At 32.2% G+C, this 18,241-nt stretch overlaps 1 protein-coding gene and 1 pseudogene across 2 annotated transcripts; both read right to left on the bottom strand.

The window, feature by feature from the left end:
- Positions 1 to 784: 784 nt before the first annotated feature.
- On the bottom strand, positions 785 to 16,940 carry LOC148605735 (histidine N-acetyltransferase-like). Of its 2 annotated transcripts, none has more exons than XM_088549768.1 (4): positions 16,874 to 16,940; positions 4,364 to 4,539; positions 3,185 to 3,406; positions 785 to 1,441 (listed from the first exon to the last, which is right to left on the bottom strand). In XM_088549768.1, exons 2-4 carry the CDS (start codon positions 4,532 to 4,534, stop codon positions 875 to 877), a joined length of 960 nt encoding a protein of 319 aa, XP_088405894.1. In that variant the 5' UTR covers positions 4,535 to 4,539; positions 16,874 to 16,940; the 3' UTR covers positions 785 to 874. The 2 variants fall into 2 exon arrangements, with proteins under 2 accessions (XP_088405894.1, XP_088405893.1); XM_088549767.1 differs by lacking the exon at positions 16,874 to 16,940 and adding an exon at positions 5,057 to 5,178.
- Positions 5,856 to 8,416, bottom strand: LOC148605736 (BTB/POZ domain-containing protein 6-B-like; annotated as a pseudogene).
- Positions 16,941 to 18,241: the final 1,301 nt, after the last annotated feature.

Raw genomic sequence — 18,241 nt, 5'->3', positions numbered from 1 at the left:
GGACATACACTAAGAGATCAATGGTAAAAAAAAACTATTAATCAAACTACACGACCAACGCGATGACTTTTCATTTGTAAACTTATCTTCCCATGTGATCTTCAGAACGCTTCTCAAACATCTGTTGGTAAATGTTTGAAGCCTTGTTGCTTTTGTTGTCCTCTAGGTTTTACATCGCGCTAAACCTCCCTATTACATCGCGGAACAATTTACAAAAAAAATCATTCACTTGAGAGTAAAGAAATAAGCAAACGCATTAATAACAGCATTTTCCTATGTCTGCAAAAGGCTTAAATCTTTCCAACAAGTTGATAAGATAAAAAAAGATGTGTCTATTTTTGTCGTCTACCAATGCGTTTGTTTACTTTCGTAAATCTGTGAAACAGACAATTCTATTTAGTGCCACTTTCAAACTCCTAAGTGGGTTCATTTCATCCAAAAACTATCTGTCTGGGTCAATGGCGGGTTTATCGATCTTGTTTTGAATACGCATACTCATTTTCAAACCGTTTGAAACTAAGCTTGCCATAGATGAGGCATGTGCTATATAAAATGTAACTTGCGGCGGCGATTAATGCATATAATGATTTGTTGTTTTTCATGTGACACATGTTCAGCTCATCCATTTTTGCCTTAATTAATGAACTTTTTCTGCTTACCGCATTCTTTATTACTTTGTTCAATAGAAAATATTGTAATCAACAGCATTTTTTTTCAAAAGTGTGCCCCTCTTTTTAATTAGTATAAAGTGCAAATCAGTGAACAAATTAATTTTCGACGAAAATGAAAAAAAACTTTTTTTATTCGACATATTTATAAAGAACACTTGAATATCTAATCGATTAATATGTTAATTTTTTTTTGGAATATTGATTTATAGTTTAGCCAATTTAATATTCTTTTTCAAAAGAAATGGGTATCCAAATCCAACAACATTTGCACTTGTACGACCATATACATCTAGTGGTGCCCTATGAAGTCCTAAGTCAATCATTGAACGATGAAAGGTTTGGTCGAACTTTTCTGCTAGTAACTCAATTATGAACTCTTTGGCTTCTTGTTGAAAGAATTCAATGTGACCATATATATGTGATTGAATAGAGTCATTGAATGTTCCATACATACTTAACTTGCAAAATATTTCACCAGTGATAAGCCGGTAATGAGTTCCAAAAGTAAGCAACGTTTTTCGGGGGTCTTCCAGGTAAGATGCAATAATTTTCGTTTGATGAGTATAGATAAGAGATATATTTGCTTCAATCGGCTTGTAAGGTGTTGAATCTACTATTAATCTACCATCTCGAAACAATGTCGAATATTGCTCCTTATGTTGAATCAGAGTCCGTATATTGTTTGGCGCTAGAGTGCAAATTTTTCTCGCGTATTCATTGTTCGGATTTCTTTTTAGTAGCTGGCTAGTCCCCTGGTAGGTAACCAAATCCTGTAATAAAAACTCAGAAATAAAATATGAATAAATGGAACATTTTAAATGTGGATAATATTGGCTATACCAACCGACGATTTAATCCAAATTTTAAGTGCAAGTTCACGAAAGTGCCAATAGTAATGCGATTCATGGTGTAGAAAAAGACACTAAGCAAACAATGCTTTTTGAGTCTACATATACCAATCGTCACCTAATGATACTGCACTTTTTAGAAAAACAAACATTCATCTCCCACTGAAATCAATCAAATGAAACCATTTCAAGACCGACAACTCTTGCAAAATGCCAATTTCATGTACAATCTATATAATTTTATCCCAAAAGCGCAACAACCAAACGAAAAACTAAGACTGGTTATGTAATCAGTAAAAACAAGACATAAAACTGAATTCGATGGATTCTTGACATGCAAGAAAGAATCACCTTCTGTCTGATTTTAGAAAGACTGCTTAAATTCACACTGTAGTGTTGTATCAAGCATTCTTTTGTTGAACAGAATGAACAGAATAGAAAATGAATTATTTCAGTGACTTTTTATATACGTGTACTTTCAATTTTTATAGTGGCGGATTGTTTAAAAGTTGTCTAATTAAAAATTACACCAATGTGGGATTTTTAACTCTTCAGATATTTACACAAACACAAAGTATTGGCAATACCTGTGCATAAAAAAAATTGGTAAAATCTGTAAATTTTCGTTTGTTCTTAAATTATACCCTCACACCATGTTCATTCTTTTAGTTCGTTCATTCAAATTCTTCCGACGCGATACTTCTAAACAGAAAATACTGAAGCATAAATACTCAAAGGTTGTCAATGTAGGGTAAGAACGAAATAACAGAACCGATAATACCTAGGCAAATATAAAGTCTGTAAAACAAATGGGTATATTAACCTGAAAGATAGGAACCACCTCAATATTCCTGAATTTTTACATGCATTACGATAGGAATAGTGGGTTAAGTCGGGTTTTATATAGCGCTTCTATCAAGTCATTTAAGTGATATATCATTGGGGTAGGAGTATTTTTGCATTTTTACACCTTTTAAATTTAAGGCACCCAAAAAGAAAGACCGCATTTTTATTGAAATAACAAAACAGCTGTGACACATGCTATATGATGATACCTTTATATGTTAATTAACTTTGTTCAATAGAATGTGGAAGTTGGACGACATAGAAAAAAAAACCGAACAAAACACGTGGTATTGACATCAAAAAGGAATCACCAGTGTCCAGAAAATGTAAAAATTCCTCAGTTAAATTTTTGGCGATAAATTGATTTGTGAATGAGTTGTACGAAAGTACCTTAAATTATATTGGACTTTATGATTGGGAGGTGTGTTTGCGGGATATCTTAACCCATGCACTAAATATTGTTTACTTCCTATCAGGTCTGAAATAATGTCCTACCAAAACAATGATCTGAATAAAACAATCAACAAAGGTTTGTATATTTTGAACATGCACAAATTATTCCATCCGCCTAAACCAAAAAAAAGTTTCAATTCACATTGTAACGCATGTACCAACGGAACAGAAAAGCTCCGACAGTGTAAGGCATATCTGCTGCGGTAAGTAAAAGAAGAAACGAGCGTCTACCGCTGTGTGGAGCTTGTGTGCACTGTAAAATATTTTTCATTTTCCTTTTTACGATTATGCTTTGGGTAATTTTGTTACAACCTTTATCAGAAAGAATTTTTATTCTGACATTTAAAATCTAGTTGAGAAGCTTACCATCTGTGTAATATGTTTGCACAATCCAAGATCTATGTAAGGTTTAATTGTCAATCTGTGATGAGATAGAGCAATGAAGTCTTTAATATTACCATGCCTTTGCATAAGTGCGTTGACCAGTTTAGGAAAAAGTCCTCTCCCCTGGTATTTTTTGCATATGTATATGTTTGAAAATAATCCTGTCTTCCCCTCGTCAATAACTTTGAGGCAACAGATTGCTATCTAAAACATGAGAGTATGAATATATCAATTTATTTCTAACAAATATCATAAGCCAAGTTGGATAATCGATAGTGGTATGCAGTATTTAACATATAAAGCAATGTTGCATAAAAATCTTAAAAAATCAATAATTCTTTCAATTTTTAAACCTAGTATAAGTTTTTAATTTCCTTACGCTTGTTTTTTTTATAACGAAAAATAATGAAGAAACGTTACAGCAACTTTGTTTGAAACTAAGTGCATATTTAAATGAACTTATTTCAGAACATTTTAGATTAATGTCATCCTCTTTATTGTCATTTGTATCTTCACAGAGGTTCATTATTTTACATATTTACGCATTGTTATAATATGTCGGCTGAAACAACCACCGTTTACCCGAGTTATAAACTCTTATATTTTTTAACGGCCAAAACATCCCATCCATGATTCAATTTGTCTTGCTGTAACAGATTTTTGGTCTCATTACAAGTTGTATCCTTAATCTCCAAAACACCCACTTTTTGCTTTTCTTCGAATGTCAAATCCATAATTCATTCCTCATTATTATGGTAACTTGTGGCTATTTTGCATAGTGACAATCACAATTTATCAACGAAATGCATAAAAAAGTTGAATTTTCGAGTTTCTGAAACAATTTCCGAAATGAAATTAGCATATAAACTTTTATCAAATCATTTTGGTAATTTTGTAAATAATAAAATATGTGTATGTTGCTTATTACCACCAATACATTTAAAGTTATAAACAAAATTCATAATAGTGACAATGATAAATAATTGACAAATTGTCGTGACAAAACTTATATAATTGAAAAAAAAATCCATGTTAATGATATTTTTTCTACGAATGCACGACGATATGAAAATATTCCTAGCGTATATTGGTTAAAATGGCTATATTTTATCTAACTCAAATTTAATATCGAAGAACTCTTTTAGTCAGTAATAAACTTACAGTTTTTCTATTAATGACCGAGACCAATGGATAATAATTTGGATCCTTGATCCACAGAGGAAAGTATTGCGGAAGTCTGTCTCCCTCACGTTTAATGTCATAATGTATAGACATGACGTCATCAAAATCTTCCATTGTTGCCTCTCGAAAGGAAACGTGGGGTTCAATCATAGTTACTGTCAAAGGCAAATATTTAAACCAAAATAAAAACAAGAAATGCTGTGTAAATACTGTACATCATAGCTATTATAGCAGGAACATTGTACTCGCAGATCATTATACAGTCTAGCGGCAATTTGTTGGCAATGTTTTAATGTTTGCTTTATTTGCGATGTTTTTGATATCGTGAAAATAAAAGTAGGCCAAATTTATGTCCAAGTATTTCATTTAAAACTTCCATTATTGTGTTATCATAAGACTTTCTTGGTATTGCTTTGAGAAAGTTTAAATAAATTTATTCATAGTTTGAAAGTAAATTCTAATAATTTCAGACCCATCCACAGAGGAAAAAAACGAGGATGCAAACAAACACTGTTTGCATTATAATGTTATCATAGCAATGATCTAAATTTGGAGTACAAAACAAAACAGAAAAAGAAACAAAAAATGTATAGATTTCACCAGTATTAATCAGAAACTTCAAAAATGTAAACAAGCTTCATTTGAAGAAAGGATTGTTCATGAGTATCTTACCTTATTCAAAAGTATTCTTTCGGTAAATAAGTTTCAAACAAATTCAAATCACATCAAAAATAAGTATCGTGGTTTAAACTGAATGAGGTCAATTGCAGGTAAGGTGCGCCTGTGGACTATCAACTAATACAGATAATTAAATACATATCACAATCTAACAAATATTACTCAATATAAATATCATGCAGCGGAAAAGATTTTTCTGATATAAATAGACATGGTATTTTATATTTAAAAATGATCGATGGTCTAAATGCAAGCACATCTCATACAGTGACAAAATCATAACGATTTCCATTTCATAAAATGATATGATGAACATTTTCAATTCTCACTAAAATAGAAAAAGACTATCAAAACTGACTAATGCCTACTATCTAGATGTCACGGCGGTACGAGTTCGAGTCCCGCAGAGGGATTGACCAAAAATATGCTTCGCAAATTTGACAGTTCCAACATCGTGGGAAATTCTTCAGACCTTTCTTCGCTTAAATTATCTCCCCTGTATCAATTTGATCCGATGGAGCAGTGTACCGAGTCGTCACATTCTCAGACGTTTGAATAATATTGATTTGTTGTGAAATGTATCGTTAATTTGATCCTCTATCTTACATAACAACACCTACATGAGCTGTCCCGTACTACCATTCATCGTGTACAAAGTTACAACCCTAGATCAATTTACGAGGAGGAATGACTCGACCAGCGAAAGCTATATTTTTATATAGCCTAGCTGGCCAAGTGGTCTAGGGCGCTGACCTTAGTGCAGGCGGTGTTGGCATAGATGTCACATCGGTACGAGTTCGAGTCCCGCGGAGGAAACGACACAATGCACATTTTTTTAAGAAATCCTTATGCTTTAACAGTTGTTATGGATTAAGATATCTTAATACACAATTTACGGTAACAACGCTAAGCCTTGCATTCTAATTTTCAGTTGTGTTTTAGACCAATAAGAGCCCTTAATCCCCATTCTCCCTTTATATTTTATCGGAAAATTCCTTGCAATTGTGTACTTATATCATGCATTTGTAACCTGCAAGAAGACGTACTGGAATATACATTGATATTTTCGTTTACAAGTCTGCGTTTTACAAGTTACGTCCGTTAGGAATTATTTTTTCTGTTTAGTTAATCCAAAGCATGATTCTTACAAAGACTGTAACTCAATAAATACTACAATCTGACTGTAAGAAACTTACGTTATTTAAATTACAATATACCCTCAGCACTAGTAACAAGATTCAAACAAATAGTTACAGTTTCATTATGAAGGACAGTTACAAAAACAGGAATACCAAAGTACATATTAACTTAATTTATAAAAAGTCCATTTCAAAATGTGTTGATTACAAATTATTGAAAGTATGTACTTATGAAAGCAAATGGTTTCGATAAGTGGTCATGTTGTATATTTGTCAAATACGTCCATTACAGGAGGTGCAAATCTTTACTCTTTATATTCACGCCATTCACACAATAAAAAGTTCGAAAACTGTTTATTGAATACCTTTTGAATTAAAGGTGACACATACAGCCTCTGAACCGATCCGCGCAACGATTTGACGGATCGATGACCGTTGACTGATTGATCGCTGACGAATGGATGACCGATGACCAATTTGATCGCAGTTTTGGTATGTAAAATGACGAATGAATCTTTAAAAAAAACAAATGTAAAAAAGTATAGATTGATGTTCAGATTTATTGCATAATGTAAATGTGTAAAATTGACAGAGAAAACACTGGAAACTGTAAAATATATTGACCGCTCTGTGGTCACGTGATGCGTTTACCGGTTTGTTTGGTCGGTTTGACGGATCAATGACTGATCGGCAGCTGATCGGTGATCGGTGACCGATCGCAATTTTTGTTGCACAGATCGGTTCAGGTACTGTATATTGTACCATCCACAACATAAAGTGACGAAAAATGGCAAAGTTCAACAGACTAAAAATGTTAAACTAAACGCATCTATTTTTTCAATGCTAGGAGCATGATGAGGTGCACAATTTTTATATGAAATTAAAAGAAAGCTCTCTTATTGGTTTTTAAGCTGAATGTAAGTACCCCATTCATGAGAGGGACGGTTAATTCGATGATTGGGAAGCTTCTAGACATGCTGTCAACGTTGATGATGCAAGTTATTGTCATTATTAGGATTCAATATATCATGTGATTACACAATGAAAGAAAAACAACTATATTGACCACTATCTTTGTTTGTGCCAGATGTATCTTTTGCTGAGGTTTTAAAAGTCATTTTGACTCAAGTTGTCGATTCTAGAATTGAGTCTTTACATTTTGCTCCTTTAAGTTATTGGACGTCTGAAAAATGAACAGACAACGTCATTGTAATTGTATAATCATCTCCAGCCGTAATCTGAACTGCAGTGGGTAGATATATTTCAAGAGTATGGTTACCACCATTGATATCAAATGGCACCGAGTCTTGGATCACCACATTATCGTATTTGTCGTGTATATTAAGATATGTTTGGCAATAAAAAATTGGTAATCTTTGAAAATTCATATCATTGGAATCATAATAAGGGCTACCCATATCGTATAGATATTCTACCTGGCGTCGAACAATGATGGGAAGGCATATCGTGACCATTTTAACCATACCACTTTGTGGGGTAGAAACGGGAGAGCCTGTACCACATTCGGCTGGTATTGTCCTCCTGCTGTTTGACAGTTTCGTGTTAACGTGTAGACTTTTCACTTTTTGACAGGACACTTTTGGTTTCTTTGTACATGTAATACGTTTTCATTGTCCTCAGTAAAGTGAGATTGGTAGACACTTATTGTTTCATCAGATGTCAAAATGCCCGTCTTTACAACATTATTTGAAAAATATTTCATATCTACGACAGGAAATCTTACTAATTTTAGCAGATTATTAGCAACTTCTCTTAAGTTTTTACCATTTGGTTCAAGGCCCTTCTCAATACACCGAGCTGTTATCCTTTGAAAGGAAAATTCGCATACATTATCTTCTGCACAATCAAGATCATCGGATTTCAATATAATCTCCATGCTTGCGTTGGAAATCTTGGTACTTAGTTTAGACGCGAAACAAACCTTGGCATTATTTTCTGTATAAACTTTTATTTTGTAAATCAGGTAATTGGTACTTGATTGCAGTGTTTAAAGCCGTTATTGCATACTCTGAAGTGGCAATTTCTTTCAAAAGCTTTTACATTCTTTCTTAACTTTCCACAGCATGTACTTATTCGAAGCATATAACATGTTCTGTACATTCTGTTCTGATATTGAAAGGTTATCAGTGTATACAAATCTAAAAACATTAAAATAAGAATGGTTGTAACACGAACCTAAATGAAATAATGGATTTCATTATATATACTAGTTTACGTCTTTTAAGAGTAATCAAGGGAACCAAGGTTTTAGCGGTAATCAAAAGAATGTAATCCAGGGACAAAGACCAGACATGGAAAACAGACATACCCAACAAAGAACATAAAGTAACTAAAATCATACATACAAAGTAACAAAAGTATGTGAGCAACTCGGACGCCACTAAAAACTGGGAGCAAGGACCAGGCGCACCGGTAGGGTAAGCGTCCTCTGCTTTTCTAGAAACACCCGCCGAGTTGCTCTTAAAAAGGCAAGTCCGGGGTAGACGAACGAGGAAAGGAAAACTATGACCCGTTGAATACATCAGTTTTCATGGTGCTGATGGATATACCATAACGATCCACGAGTTCATGATGACGACCATAAAACTTCTGTAGTGATGACTTCAATCTTGTAGCAACATAACCCTGTTCCAGAAGCCTAGTTGTTAGAATTATAGCGCGATATAGTTTCAACAAGCTCTGGCATAATATATGAGATATGATATGAACACATCATACACAGGTGCTGAAGGGATGTTGTCACAGATGAAAGGAAAATTGACAATTCTGAATGAAAAGTCATCACGTTTGTCGTAAAGTTTGGTCAATAGTTTTCCTTTACCATCGATTTCTAAGTGTAGTTCAAGATATGAGGCTGACTTCACATTGTCTGTAGTGACCTTTATCTCAAGTTCTTTAGGGTAGATGCAGTGTATCAAATCCCCCAAATTAGGATTGTTTTACGATAATACGTCATCTATAGAGCGGAAACTGAGATTATAGATCTAGCTAAACGATATTCTTTCTTTCGGATCAGATCAGCTGTGGTCAGCAAGTAGAGGAGCACAATTTGTTGAAAAACGCGTCCCCAACACTGGACAAATATGTTGTCGATCAAATTTCCAGCATTTTGTAAACATCTTCTGTACATGTCACCGTCCCTGTATGGGATAAAATTCCCAAAAATATTAAAAATGGCAATTTTAGTATCCGGTTGGTGGTTGCGACACTCATATTTCAGTAACAAATCTTCAAAATGACATATATTTGCAAATTATATGTGTGCGAACACTTTTAATATACTTATTAGTCTAAATTTTTTGTAAAAAAAAATGTTAAAATTGTATGTATCATTATTATGTTGATGGCTGTGATACATATATATTTCAGAATAAATTCTCGAAAATGAGATATTTTTTTGCAGATTAAATGTGTGCGAAAACTTGAAATATCCTTAATGGTCTTAAATTATTGTTTTAAATGTTAAAATTGTCAAAAAAGTATCATGTGTGTAGCTTTGACACATTACTTTCAATCAAATTTCTCAAATATAACATATTTCTTCAGATTGTAAGGGTACGAACAATATTAATTTCAGAAATGGTCCCAAATTATTGTTAAAATATTAAAACTGTCAATATTTGTATCCGGTTGGTGTTTGCGACACTCATATTTCAGTCAAAAATCTTTAAAATGACATATTTTGCATCGTTATGGTGTATCCATCTGCACCATGAAAACTGATTTATTCAACAAGTCATAGTTTTCCTTTCCTCATTTGTATACCCCGGACATGACTTTTTATAAGATACTCGGCGGGTGTTTCTAGAAAAGCGGTGCACTTGGTCCATGCTCCCAGTTTTTAGTGGAGTCCGTGTTGCTCGTTTGCTTTTGTTACTTTGTATGTATGATTTTAGTTACTTTATGTACTCTGTTCTGTATGTCTGTTTTCCATGTCTGGTCTTTGTCTCGGATTACATTCTTTTGATTACCGCTAAAACCTTGGTTCCCTTGATTGTCTATATCATTATTGTGTTGATGGCTGTGATACATATATATTTCAGACAAAAATTCTTGAAAATGAGATGATTTTTGCAAATTGAATGATTGCATACACTTGAAATATCCTTAATGGTCTTCTGTTATTTTTTAAAATGTTAAAATTGTCTTTATCATTATTCTGTTGATGGCTGTGATACATATATTTCAAACCAACTTCTTGAAAATGAGATATTTTTTTTTTCAAATTTAACGAGTGTGAACACTTGAAATTACCTTCATGGTTTTACATTATTGTTTAAAACGTGCGCATGGTCAAAATAAGTATCATATTTTTGGCTGTGACATTGATTTCAGCTAAATTACTAAAAACTATGACTTACATGTATGTCTGCAGATAGTAAGGTTGCGTACAGTTTTAATTTCAATAATGGTATAAAATTCGTGTATAAAATATTAAAACTGGCAATATTATTATCCTTTTCGAGGTTGCGACGAATGACATATTTCTGCCATTTGAAAGAGAATCAGTATATTATTTTTAAAGGTCTTGTTATTATTGCTCAATGTGTTTAATTTATCAATACTAAAATCATACGAGTGTCTCCGACACAAAATTATTTCAGTATGAATTTTCAAATATGATTTACGTTTAGAAATCGTGTGAGCGTGAACATTTTCAATCTATAACGACCAGAAATTACATGAATTAAATATTGTAGAAATGTACTTCCGGTTAATATTTAAGAAATCTATCAATGAATAATGAAATGCGACAGCTGAAATAATTTAAAATTACTCGAAAACAAGCTTGTTTAAAATTATTTTAATTACTGTCATATAATTATGATAGGTATGTGGCTAGCGGAAAAAGGCGAAATAATTTGTTTGATTGACAAATCAAAATTATTCCCTCGACCCATTTTCATTGCCCTATTCATTTACCCTATTCCCAATGCCCCATTCCCCATTGCCTCATTCCCCGTCGCCGCATTCCCCATTCCCCATGCCCCATTGCCCATTGCCCCATCCCCCATTCCCCATCGCCCCATACTCCATAAAACGTTTATCCAATACAGGTGATGTACATGTATTTTGTCATAGAAAATAAATACCACAGTCATGTATTTCTTAAATATATTAGTCAGGTTATGTATAGATCGATTATAAATTTTGGTCGAAAAATCGACTATATCAAAACTTGAACTAAAATGTCTCGGCTTATTTGTTTAACGGATTTACTCGCTGGAGAAATTTTTTTCACTGGACAAGTCAAGTTAAACCTATACATATTTATCCAGTTACGAAAAATTTTAAGTTACAAAACGACTGTAGTCATCACTACACAAACTTTATGGTTGTTGTCATGAACTAGTGGATATATCTGCACCATAAAAACCGATTTGTTCAATATGTCATAGATTTCCTTTCCTCTTCCGTCTACCAAAAAATTGACTTTTTATTAGCAACTCGGTGGGTTATTCCACTGGTGCACCTGGTCCAGCAGGCTTCCAGTTTGTTATGGAGTCCGAATTATTCATTTACTTGTGTTGCTTTGTACATATCGTTTTGGTTATACTTTGTTGTGTATGTTTGTGTTTCATGTCAAGTCTTTATCTCTGGTTTGCATTCTTTTGATTTCCGCTAGAATCTTGGTTCCCTTGATTACTCTTCAACAACTAGGGTCTGATATTCACCCTCCTATATTCCTAACAAAAAATAATAAAAATATTATCTGTCAAAGTGATTACTATTTTCGAAGAAAATATAGTACTGCATCTGTATCTTGATATTTCATTTTTCTGAAAATTCTAGGAAAATGTTTCGCCCTTTAGAATATAACAACTTAGTTCCCTCATTTAATGTACAACTTATGTAATGTTATTGGTCAATACAAAATGAATTATGATCGCCTAATACATTAACAAAAATATAAATTGCATTTTCTGAAAAAAAAAATGGCCGTTTAAATTGCAGACGCATTACCACAATTTTGTTTGGAAATGATAGAAATCTTTTTTTAATCAAACTTCCTTTATCTATTTGTATCATTTACAGATTTGCTGTCAAAACGTAAATAGACTGTTGTTCAATAACATCCAATCACCATCAACATGTAATACGGTGTAACCATCTGCAACATGAGAACCAATTGGTTTAAAGTGTCATAGGCCTTCCGTCTTTCGTCTGCCCGGATTTTTTATCAGTTGCTCGGCGGGTGTTAATAAAAAGAGCAGAGGACGCTTATCCTATCGATGCACCTTCTCCATGCTTCAAATTATATATAGTTACATTTAAAAGATCAGTGTTGCTTTAAATTACCTTTATAAAAATTATAAAGCTGAATTGTTACATTTTCATGACCTTTCATACACTTTAAAAAAGTAGCTTTTTTTTCAGATGCTATATATGTCATATACCTATCTTCATACAATTTATACAGTAAAAGGGTGTCAACTTAAAGATTGAAATCAGCGAAACACTGAAAAACATTTAAAAACAAGGTAGAACAGAATATTTTATATAAAAGCAGTATGTGGGACGAAATTAATGTAGTGCGACTGAGTCAATTGAAAAATTAGATGTTCCCATCTCCTACATTCTGTTCATTCTTTGTTTGTTTGGAAAATGTTCCTATTCTACGAAATAACAACACTTAAGCAGCAGCTTAAATAAGAAATTAAACTCGTACTTGAGTACCTTTTTATCGAAGACGTCTATATCTAACTTTGTCACGAAATAACGAAGTGATTATGGGTGGTAATGGTATGCAGGAGTATTAGAGATCGTGTTTTGAAATATTTCTAACCATTCAAAACTCTGGCTATGCGCCCGACGCATATTGTTGTTTCAATGAATTATACCGATGCTTAAAAGGCCTTGAGAGAACACTGCAGAACATGTTAATGTAGTGTGAAGGATAGACCAAAATGGGGTATTGATAAATATTGGGCAGAATCACCGAAATTCTAACGAATTCAATAAAGACAGGTAAGACACATGTATTGATACAAATGTACATTCATCATTTTCAAAAATATAAGAAATCAAAAAGCTAAAAATATTTTGATAACTACAGGAAAAGTACAAATGTACATTTTATAGTTTGCACATGTACATGTACAATGTGTGGTACGATGCACTGAATAGGTATAGAATGAACCTACTTTCCAGTGTGGTAAATGCTTTTTGTTTTGGCCATATACCGTACAAAACTACAATACATAGGGAACGCTGATAAATACTGACCATATTTTATACATTACTAAATGAAATTTTAAAATTGATTCATAAAAGATGTTTGTTTTTTTCTGTTAGGGATCCAAAAGAATTTTCAATAGTATTGGTTGCCGGGCCCTTGCAAAGCTTGTTCCCCGCTTTGGTTTCTTGAAAAATAAGGCAAAAAAGTAACAAAATGTAATTATAAAAATCCATTATCTGTAAAATGCTGAATAACTTTAATATGCATATATTAGTATACTTATAAAATGTAACATTACATGTAAGTATTCTTTTGTGTAGAATATACAAGTATTCTCATTCAAATGTTTTTTTTTTTGTTTTTTTTTGTTGTTTTGTTTTGTTTTGTTTTGTTTTATTTTGTTTTGTTTTGTTTTGTTTTGTTTTTTTTTTTTTTTGGGGGGGGGGGTTCTTTGCTTGATTGTTGTTGTCGTTTTTTTCTTCTTCTGAGCTTTCACTTTCAGTGTTGTAGACACAAATTTACAAGTAGATACAATGAACATATAAATGTCCATATTATTTTATATTAAATGTTGAAATAAATTAAATCCTTTATAGTTTAAAAAAAACATGTTATTCCAAAGGATATAAGTTTGAATTACAAGTTTGAAGGAAGGCAGAAAGGTGATTGAAGCATTTCAGTTCCGCATCTATCATTCCCTTCGTCAAATAATAAATATTTATGAGGTTTTCTACTTGTTACAAATGAATACATGTACATACATGTCAAGTTAATTCGTGTTATTCATTGAAATTCTGAGTAAAACAATTCATTTACTCGAGGGCATTGTTTGAAAAATACCAAAATGATGTCAATAAAGAGAGAAATAGATTTTTGTAAAACAAACAAGTGAAATATACAGCTGGTCCTTTTCTATTTCAGGCAAAGGAGTCTTCTAGGAAAATGTGAGTGAGTAGAAAATGTTGAAACGTAAAGAGCCTCCAATTGCAAATGAACAGAACTTCGAATTCTTGACCTTATGATGGAAATTAAAAACAAACTAGAGAAAACGTTACCAACCTTGTTAAGAAATACAAATGTACAAAGTGTACATGTGTTTGAAATGTATATATAGCATATATGTACATAGCCTGTTTTAGTTGCAGTTACATACATATATATATGTACATGTATGTTTCCAAGTAGGACTGTCAAGCAGTGCTGCATAAAAGTACATGCTGTACAACCTGTGGAAATTAAAAGTGAGATATTGGCCTGATATTGTAATTCTTAAGAAGTTTATAAAGTTTTCAATTGGAGACACAGGTTGTACACCATGTACATGTAAACCTAAATTTGCTATATTTCTATAATCCATTCTTAAGAAATTATCTCCTCTTCAAGGATACAAATGATATCGTTAAAGATTTATTGTCAGTTTTATGGACGTACCATATATGAAATTGATGGTTTTATGTGGAAAATATTGTTAATGATGATCAATTCTTTGATTTAGTGGTAGATATATACTTTTATGCTTGATTATATCTTACCTGGTGAAAGATGCAGGAAGAATGCCTATATTGGGTACTCATTGTTCCCCCAGCTATGTTCTGATATCATTTTTCAAACCACAGAAGCTTCTTATGTTAAAACCTTAAGTATGAAGTTGCAAAACTTTTTCTGGATTTTACTTGTAAAGACATTCTAAGTGAGGTAAAGGATCAATGATAAACACCAGAGTGATTTTGATTTCTAGCAATTTTCGCCCCACCATGCCAAATCCCCCATGCTATAACATTGTCATCTGATAAATTCCCAGCTGCAACCATTGTTTATTTATACTACTGAGTGCGTCATCATTTTTCCATAAAAAGATAAATATAAATGCGTTACTTTAAGACGTGGTTAAAATAAGGAATCTCCAAAATTTGACAAATTGCCCAAATTTTACAATAAATCTATTTATACCTTTTAGATCACTGATTTTAACAATATGCTTGTTATTTTGGAAAAGTCTAGTTATAGTTTATTTAGTTGACCAAGTTCATTGCACACATATTAAAAATTTTGTAAAAAATTAATGTCTTAACTTTGCATTTGTTTACCTGAAAGTTAGCATTTTCCTAGGAAATTCTCAGAAAACAAAATGGTGAATTTCCTAGGAAGTTCTCAGAAAACAAAATGGTAAAAAATCATTTTGTATCTATATTCTTTTCCGCTTGCATCACACCTTAACATTGTTCTCTAGTTTCCTGCATAAATTTTGTAAACATAATTTCTTCTAAAATTGGAAAAGTTGTGAGCAAAAATCACTTGGTGATACCCTGGAAACCATTTGGTGATCCCCATATGTGATTTAAGTCATTCAGATAAAAGCAAATTTAAAGGTAAATAATTGTATCATGTGATAAGTAAATTTCATCAAAATCCATTCAATTGGATATGCAAAAGAACAGATGCACTAATGCATCATGTAGTAAATGTTTCATTAAATTCCAATCAGCAGTTTCAAATGAGTTGAAGCTTAGAACTAGGGACTGAAAAACAGATGGACACCTTGATTACTATATACCTCCTGCTTTTAAAGCGTGAGAAAAGGATATCCATTATTCTGGGAGAAAGAAAAAACCAAAGCGAACATAAATTAACTAAAAGAAACACACAAACACAATAGAACAAATGAGCAACCAGAAGTCAACCATAACACCATCACTGCTCACTAAAACCTGTGAGCACTATTAGTTAAAGCATCCTGTGCTTTTCAATAATATCACATGATATAACAGTAGAACTGATCTACAATTAACCGCTTTTTTAGGAAAAATACTGTTAAGTTACTGTAAGAATTTTTTTGCTTTTTTATTTAAATAGGTTAAAAAATCATTTGAAATGACATAAAAGTAGATCAGTCAGTGTCTTCACACCAAGTATTCGCAATATTGATCTTACATGGTGGTAGCAACTAGGTACTAGGTGTAATAAAATCAAAGTAATTGTAAAGGCACATATTTATTATTTGAACCATTTGCAAAAATATTTTCATGAGGAAAGGTCTTGCTTTTGTCTATTTTTTCAAGTCATGACTTTCTAAAAAAAAATGAAAAAAATATAAAAAAATATAAAAAATATGAATGACATTTTAATGCAAATACAATGTTTGCCTTATTAACAAAACGTGTGTACTATGATATCAACACAAGCTTTTGAAAAGGCCTAAATATGCAATTTAATCACTTATGATACTCCATCCTTTCTATTGCCTACATGTGTATTGAAAATACACAGACATTTGGACAAATATAATACTATCCACATCTCTTGAATTTTGTACATTTGTACATGTTAAAAAGTACATGTAGGTTTGTGTGTACAAAGATACAATTTTCAGACATTCCACAATTATATAAGTTAAATACTATAAATTTGAAAATTCAATTGAGGTTACATGTAACTGGCATATCTTGAGTAAAGTAGGAACTTGCCACTTACCCGTCCTTCAATTGTACACTGCTCACATAACACACTCACTATACCTGCCAACCAGCTACATCTATATAGCAATATAGCAATAAAATTCAAATAAAATTACAATATGTGTTTCATTCAGATAACTATATTTTAATAATCCGCTATAAATCAAATAAAAATTGACAAACAACATGTAATTCCAATAAATATCTAAACTTAATGAACTGAAAACGTGTTACATGTATTTGCCACTCAGAAGGGACAGCTACATGTACATTGTAAAGGTAGAATAGATGATACAATATAGGTGGCTATTACTCTTACTAGGAAAATATGCTTGAGTTTTTTTTTAATCGGGAAATTTTGAATAATGGTACAAACATTGAATTTGAAGTAAAAATCATTATTCCTATATAGGATACAAGAAAAATGCAAGTTATAGACAATATTAAGCTACAACACCATATACAACATTTGGACACTGATTAACTTTAATTATTTGAGACTGTTTTAGCCACTTTTTCAGAAAATTGGGAACTTTTCATAAGAAGGAACACAAACAATATCACAAGTGTTTGTGTAAATTAAGAAAAAAATTAAATTTACCAGTGAGTGAAGATTTCAATAATATACCATTCGAAAATCTCAAAAAGTAAAACAGCATACATGTGTATGTATACATGGTACATTTGTATTTTAAAGTATAAATGTATATTTATTTATTTTTTTTCTAAATTCTACAATAAACGTCAATTTTAAATCTTTCCTTTTTTGTTTTTCTGGTTTTTATTTTGGATTTAAAATTGTATTGTAACGTATTTTCTTTAAGAAAGTAAGATTGTTTTAATTCTACATGTTCAATTTAAAATCCCTCCCCCTTTCTTCCACTACAAATGTACGTGTAACCATGGGCAAGCACCGACTAATCAAAAGCAAATTATTTCTGTAGTTCATGTTCATAAGTGGCTGATCGTCTATATGTGTTTGCAGTACCCCTTATGTACAGTGTTGGTAACCATTTGAAAGATTGTTGTTTTAAGTTACTATTACAAGATTAAATAAGTCCGTATAGCCTCTAGGATGCAAATGTGTCAGTTGTATTTGAGTGGGAGAGGGGGTTTACCCGTCATATTCACTCAAAGGTAAAACGTAAGTAAGTTTAAAACTACGATTTTCAACTTATACGGATGGTTTTCGAATGAAACAAAGCACAGACACTTGCACAAATAATGTATAAATGATACAGTAATTGCAACAATTTTTAAAAAATGTAATCAGACAAACTCAACGAAAATTCATACGTACCTGACGTAAACAAATTTCTAATCGACATGCGATAATGGCGACATCTTAGTAAAGCGGAGTTGCGTCCCCTGACTTCATGGAAAA

The sequence above is a fragment of the Perna viridis genome, chromosome 10, assembly GCF_037379345.1.
Source record: "Perna viridis isolate PV_CMFRI_1.1 ecotype Kerala chromosome 10, ASM3737934v1, whole genome shotgun sequence".
Lineage (NCBI taxonomy): Eukaryota > Metazoa > Mollusca > Bivalvia > Mytilida > Mytilidae > Perna > Perna viridis.
The sequence above is the reverse complement of the archived record's forward strand: the minus strand, read 5'-3'. Positions and strand labels throughout refer to the sequence as shown.

What these genes read in the sequence shown, in the direction of transcription:
- LOC148605735 (XM_088549768.1), bottom strand. Translation starts at nt 4,534, where the DNA reads ATGATTGAACCCCACGTTTCCTTTCGAGAGGCAACAATGGAAGATTTT. An exon ending in CGGTCATTAATAGAAAAACT is followed by an intron (nt 3,407 to 4,363) that starts GTAAGTTTATTA and finishes CTCATGTTTTAG; the next exon opens with ATAGCAATCTGTTGCCTCAA. An exon ending in GCAAACATATTACACAGATG is followed by an intron (nt 1,442 to 3,184) that starts GTAAGCTTCTCA and finishes TTTTTATTACAG; the next exon opens with GATTTGGTTACCTACCAGGG.